At 36.0% G+C, this 6,017-nt stretch overlaps 1 protein-coding gene across 3 annotated transcripts; it reads right to left on the minus strand.

The window, feature by feature from the left end:
- Window positions 1–418: 418 nt before the first annotated feature.
- Window positions 419–3,495, minus strand: LOC147848296 (high mobility group B protein 3-like). Of its 3 annotated transcripts, none has more exons than XM_087338523.1 (8): window positions 3,477–3,495; window positions 2,849–2,914; window positions 1,972–2,100; window positions 1,816–1,873; window positions 1,195–1,239; window positions 1,010–1,090; window positions 807–872; window positions 419–707 (listed from the first exon to the last, which is right to left on the minus strand). In XM_087338523.1, exons 2-8 carry the CDS (start codon window positions 2,899–2,901, stop codon window positions 681–683), a joined length of 459 nt encoding a protein of 152 aa, XP_087194649.1. In that variant the 5' UTR covers window positions 2,902–2,914; window positions 3,477–3,495; the 3' UTR covers window positions 419–680. The 3 variants fall into 3 exon arrangements, with proteins under 3 accessions (XP_087194649.1, XP_087194648.1, XP_087194647.1); XM_087338522.1 differs by lacking the exon at window positions 3,477–3,495 and adding an exon at window positions 3,010–3,168; XM_087338521.1 differs by lacking the exon at window positions 3,477–3,495 and having other exon boundaries at window positions 2,849–3,002.
- Window positions 3,496–6,017: the final 2,522 nt, after the last annotated feature.

Consider the following 6,017-nt stretch of genomic DNA (forward strand, 5'->3'; position numbering starts at 1 on the left):
GTCCAAAGGAAGCACACATCTAATGTAATTAGTATTTGGGGGGTTCATAAAAGGGCACGTTTGGGGAAATAAATAAACTATTTGGCCAAATAAAGAAAACGTAGGAGAGAGTGGGAGTATTTGATATAAGAAGACATCATACTTGAGTACATGAGGGACAGTTAGTAGTGATTGACAACGACAAATTAATTATATCACAAACATTTGCAATAGCCATAGTACGATGGAAAATTCCATCCATACATTGTACGACTCGTTTTTGTTTTCTTTGAAGAATGCGTTGTTTACTGCTAACTTCAACATCACAATACAAACCTACATTGAGCTTCACTTGAATCCAGTATTGTGGAAACGCAAAAGATCCTCAAAATAAAGGATCGCCTTCGATCTAATTACACAGTTCAATCAACTTGGGAAGGAACTGCCAAATTAGATACTTATCTTGCAAATATGATTAATTACAGAAGCAATAATCATATGCAGGACAATACGAGGTAACGAAAGAAGTAGTGATTAACAGTAGTGATAGTGATGCTAATAATAATGATAAAGAATAGAACAAATTAGGCAGAATTTTGAAGTTATAATTCTATAGTAAGAAGAAAGCTAATGCATATTTTTTGTTTGTGAAGACAGTACTTCTTGATTGTGAGTCATAATCTTCACGTATGGTCAGCAGCTCATTCATCATCGTCCTCGTCGTCATCCTGTATACATCGAAAAACATGACCATCTCAGATTTTCAATCATAACAACGAATTCGTCCAGTAAAAAGACAAAATAAAAGCAATCACTATGTTCCATACTTCACTTCCTTCATCATCATCATTCACAGCAGATTTTTCAGATTCTTCCTCTGCAGCGGCCTTCTCCTAATGGAAAGTATAAAAATCACCAATGACTGAGAATTCATACAAATTCCAATCATAAGAATCGATGGAGGAATAGACGCAAACAATAATTTATGCTAAAAGAAGTAAACTTTCAGAAACTTGGAAATAAAATTTACCTGCTTTGCATCGTAGGCTTTAACATTCTTCACATAGTCTGCCTTCCTGGCAGCTGCCTTGGCGTGATAGGGAGCTTTCTCCTACAGTATTAAGAACAAAATGAGATTATTGTCACTAGGTCTAATGGTACATAAGACTAATGATGTTTTTTAAGTGATGAGCAAATGCTTGAACTCGACCATACCGCCTCACTCAATGATTTCCATTTGTCTCCACCTGCTTTACCAACCTGGCAACATGTACACTTACGAAAGTTAAAAAGCATTTCATGTAGAGCATAAGACATTGTCAAGAAATTTTGTACTTATTACAGTTCGAACATATGGTGTGGCAGCCTCAGTTGCAGAATGATCGAGGTATATTAGACACAAATGTCTCTACCCTACCACCACCACAATAGAATACAACTAGTAACAAATCATAAAGAACTGATAGGGAATGCAGCAGTTGGCAACATATTCAGATACATAAGAAGGTCAAGTATTTCATGATAAACACTAATGCATTGCGAGATCAGGTGTAGAAACATTCTGGTACATAATATTATCACAAAATCTGTTAGACGAATTCAATAGAATAAAAATAGTAACAAACTATTAGAAACTGTTATCAACAAGCACCGCTTTCCGATAGAGACATTCAAAAACAACACATAAGAATTAACAAAGTAAATGAACTAACACCGTTTATCAAGAACAGACAGAGACATTAAAAAAAACACATAAGAATTAACAAAGTAAAAAATTAACTGCAGATGTCCGAGAGCACGTAAATAACTAGAGCTATCAGAGATGGGAAATCTTACCACCGATACAGATTTGTTGTCGGGGTGGCTTGCACTGAAAGTCTTTCGGAATTCTTCTCTGTTCATTTCCATAGAATACGAAGGATGTTTCTTAAAAAATCATAGATTCCAAAACAAAAAATCCCGGATAACTAAAGACTTTGGAAGATGACTTACAAGAACACAAAGAAAGCAGTGGGAGGTCTCTTTGGCTTGTTAGGGTCTTTCTTCGCCCCCTTGGTTACAGCCTGTTTCTTTTTAGCTTTGTCATCCTTAGCTGCCAGTTGTTTATTCTTCTTCAGGTTCCTACAATGAGAAAGAGAGAGAGATGAACAATTACAGCACTCTCACTCACTCACTATTCCCCTGTAAATTTCCATAGAAATTTTCAAATTCGTGTGATATAGTGAGTTAACGTATGCAGCAGGCTTCTTTATGCAACACAAAGTCAAGCTTTTTTTCCAAATCCTGTCAGATCATTATTTCAGCTAGGGTTTGAAGTTTTTTTGCTTGGAAAGGAAGCACGGTAGGCCACATTTACACTCTTGAGGGTCTATATAATGTAATTCAAACAGACGGTTATAATCTACTCTCTTCTGTTGTTTTGAGTTCAATGGTAGAACCCCGATGTCGTCATAACCACAAAACCTTTATATTTTACTGTTTCCATAAATCTCATTCAAATGTGGACAAAGTTCCCATAGAATATCAACGGAATTCCATTAAGTAAACATTATTTCATCTAGAGATTTGAAAAAGCCCTATTCTTAATTACACTAAAAATGAGGATGCAATTAGATAGACGTTAATTCAGTGACAGTGTCAAAGACATTGTATCGTTTCATTATTCGAATTACAATAGAAAGTTTCCCACAAATGTCAACAGAATTCAGTCAGATAAACATCAGTTCATTTATCGTGTCAAAGAACATGAACAATATCGATCTTTAATTCGAATTGTATTAAAAGAAGCCTCCTTATGTTGTTACAGAATTAAAATATGAATCGAATTAAAATTCAGGTAGAGTTGAATCAGAGGAAAGCATTTCCTTACGTTTCTTCTGTGTGCTTGGAAAGAACGGACTTTGCTTTGCCTCCTCCTTTCATCTTCACACGCTTTCTGCAGTGAACGATAAAAAGGCGTTAGCTAAGAGAATCGTCATTGAAAGAGAAATAAAAGTAAAAGTGTTTTCTTCTGTAGAAGAGAAATTTTGCCTTTTATCCTCCCTGCACGGAGAAACGGAGGTAAAAGAACAAGAAAAGGGAAAGGGAAGGAGAAGAGAAAAGGGGAGGGAAGCATGAAATTCAGAGTGAAGAGGCGAGACAGGGAAGAAGCGGAACAGGAAGAGAAACACAGGAGAAAGGGAAAGGGAAAGGGAAGGGAAGGAAAACGCAGAAGGATTAGGGGAAGAGAAGAAGGGGAATAATGGCTATAGCAGTGGCAAGGACGGAGAATGAGGGAGAAGGCGTGGATGAAGAAATAGAATGCAGAAGAGAGGATGGCTATGGTTAGGGTTAGGGTTAGGGTTAGGGCTACGGCTATGGCGATGGCGATGGCTATGGCAATGGAAATGGCAATGGCGACGTTTTCCTTCCTTTCGATTGATTTTGATGAAAGATGAAGGGAAGGAATGTGGTGGAGGAGGAGGAGGAAGGCAGCAGCTAACTTACTTACTTAGTACATACATACATACTTACTTACTTACTTGTTTTGTGAAGGAGAGAGAAGGAGGAAGAAGAAGAAAACAAAAAAATGAAGAAGAAGAAGCAGCAGCAGCAGCACAAAAGAGGCTTAGAATTGAAAATATTGGAAACACAAAAAGTGGCTACCGACTCCACCCGGTTCGTGCCGGTCACCCTCCTATTTTCTTTTCTTTTTCTTTTATCTTCTTCTTTTTGTTTTTGCCAATCCTATACAAATATTTAAGTATATATATATATATATATATATATATCTTCTTCATTTCTTTCTCCTTCCGGGCCTCTTTGTTTTTTAGGTGTTTGGTTTTTTGGGCGGCACGGGATGTTTCATACACAGTACACTAGTGACTACACTAATAAATCCATACAATATTGTGTCCATGCGTTTTTCTCATCTCATATTCTCTAAGTTTCCCTACAAAATGTGTGTATAGACAATAACTTTTTATTAGGGATAATCTTATAAGTTATTACAACAAATTCGTAGAACTCAAGAGGATGAAAAAGTAGCTACCAAAAAAATGGCCCCGTGTGAACGCTAACGATTGTTATCTCGTATCCCCATCTTTCCATACCATTGTAACATTAAATTTTTTCCAACTAATTGGCCTTCCTACAACCATGTGAACCTAACTTTAGGAATTCCATTGTTGACAATAGGCATTCCATCATTGACTGTAGAGTCTATCTTAATGATATTTCTTTCCCCCAGGTTCCTTGTTCCATGACCTTTGTAGAGCTTGGCATGATCGTCAAGGCTGGCATCATTCTCGATATTCACCTCACGATCTCTATAAAAGCATGTTACAACCAAATTTGCAAATTTTGGCCCTTGCCCCCCTTCACATATCCGGGAGTTAAATGGGCCATTAAAATAAGTGCTTTATGGGCATGCTACAGCAATACACACAAAATATGAACCATGAGTGCCTAGATATAACAACTTTTCTTCGGTAAAATTTAAATTATAGAGAGTTGCTTTATTCCTTGATAACACTTGTCTCAACACCTACTTCCTCACCTTTTACATAAAACTAAAGAAACAGGTAGCATTATTGTAACGTTCTTTGTTATTTTTGTCTATAGTCATAGATATTTATGCATCCACCTCTTTAGGGTTGCCATATGTCATTAGACTTCTTCTTGCAATTTATACATATATAAAAAGGTTGTTTGTATTATGTGTAGCCCCCTAGACTATTCGTATTTGTATCACCACCTCAACTCATGGATACATGGGAAAGAACTTAAGAAGATTGTCTACACCTCAAACATGTGGACCCATGAAGAAGCAAAAGGAAGATTTCATTTGTAAATCTACTCATGTGTTGGAAGTACATCACTCCATATTCTAGCATAACTCACAACTTGTGCGAATAAGCATGATTGCCCCTTGTTCTTAAAAACCACGTGGAGAATAATTCTCTTTCTCTCATGAAAACAAATAGTTTAAAAACTCTTTCTTACTAGTTTTAGATCTCTAGGAATATGTGAAGCCATTTCTTTTCGTAGTTTAAACTTCGTGTGACGACTTTTTAAGCATAAAGAAAAAAATAAACAAAAAGAAGCCATGTTAAACATCGACAATCGCAACTTGAATATATTCGTAAAACATTTGAGAAGAGATTCTGAATGTAAATCACTCATTATGCATGTAAGTGCACCAAATATCTTATGTATCAACAATGACCAACCAACAAGATTAAGGTATCATTTGTTTCACATTGCATGTTTGGAAATCATTATCTATTATATGTTGTATAGTCTACATACATATACCGTGTGTGAATTTCTACTTGAATTTCAAGGATTAAGATTAACATTTGTGCATGAGTTTGTCATTGGGATTGGTTGGGAATATTAGGCCCATTTCGGTAATCATTTGAAGGCATGTTGTAGTGCATATGATTAAGTACATGTGCTTGGGCCACTCAAGGAATGGAATAGTGGATGGTGTGAGATCATAGTCGTGCACGCCTAGAGTGTGTGCAGGCATAACGGACCATGATTTTTGTGATGCCATTAACACACAATGTGAACCACTCAAAGCAACCATCCTTACTAGTTGAAAAAGGGGTCTAACAAAGGAGGCTTGTGATAGACCAAGGTTTAGATAGGGGTTGAAACATTTAAAAATATACATAATAAAGCAGTTTGAACCTTGTACATATGTTTTATGAAGCATTCTAACTACTAATAAGGTAAAATATCTTATTCTAACTACTAATAATGTAAAATATCTTAAATAATAAAAAATTGTACCTTAAGTATAAAAACAATTTCACAAGAAACTTCATGTAGAAATATGTCAAACCTAGTCTATAAGACTAGGCAAAAACATGAAAGACAAGGGGTTCCACGTGCTCACCCATCCCAACAGAGTTGGATCTATATGAACCCCTCAATATGAATCATAATGGAGGAAGGAAGCCAACAACTCTTTCTACTATTATTTATAACTTCAATCTAAATAAATCAAAGAGTTTGATTTTGTCTTTCTTCTTAAGGTTATTCTATATATG

Source organism: Azolla caroliniana, unplaced genomic scaffold (genome assembly GCF_043228905.1).
Source record: "Azolla caroliniana isolate FFs.n. ecotype wild unplaced genomic scaffold, voAzoCaro1.0.p SCAF_413, whole genome shotgun sequence".
Lineage (NCBI taxonomy): Eukaryota > Viridiplantae > Streptophyta > Polypodiopsida > Salviniales > Salviniaceae > Azolla > Azolla caroliniana.

Coding starts and splice junctions, on each gene's coding strand:
- LOC147848296 (XM_087338523.1), bottom strand. CDS start 2,901: ATGAAAGGAGGAGGCAAAGCAAAGTCCGTTCTTTCCAAGCACACAGAA. Junction 1,874..1,971: donor ACTGCTTTCTTTGTGTTCTT/GTAAGTCATCTT, acceptor GGAAATGAACAG/AGAAGAATTCCGAAAGACTT. Junction 1,091..1,194: donor GGAAATCATTGAGTGAGGCG/GTATGGTCGAGT, acceptor TTAATACTGTAG/GAGAAAGCTCCCTATCACGC.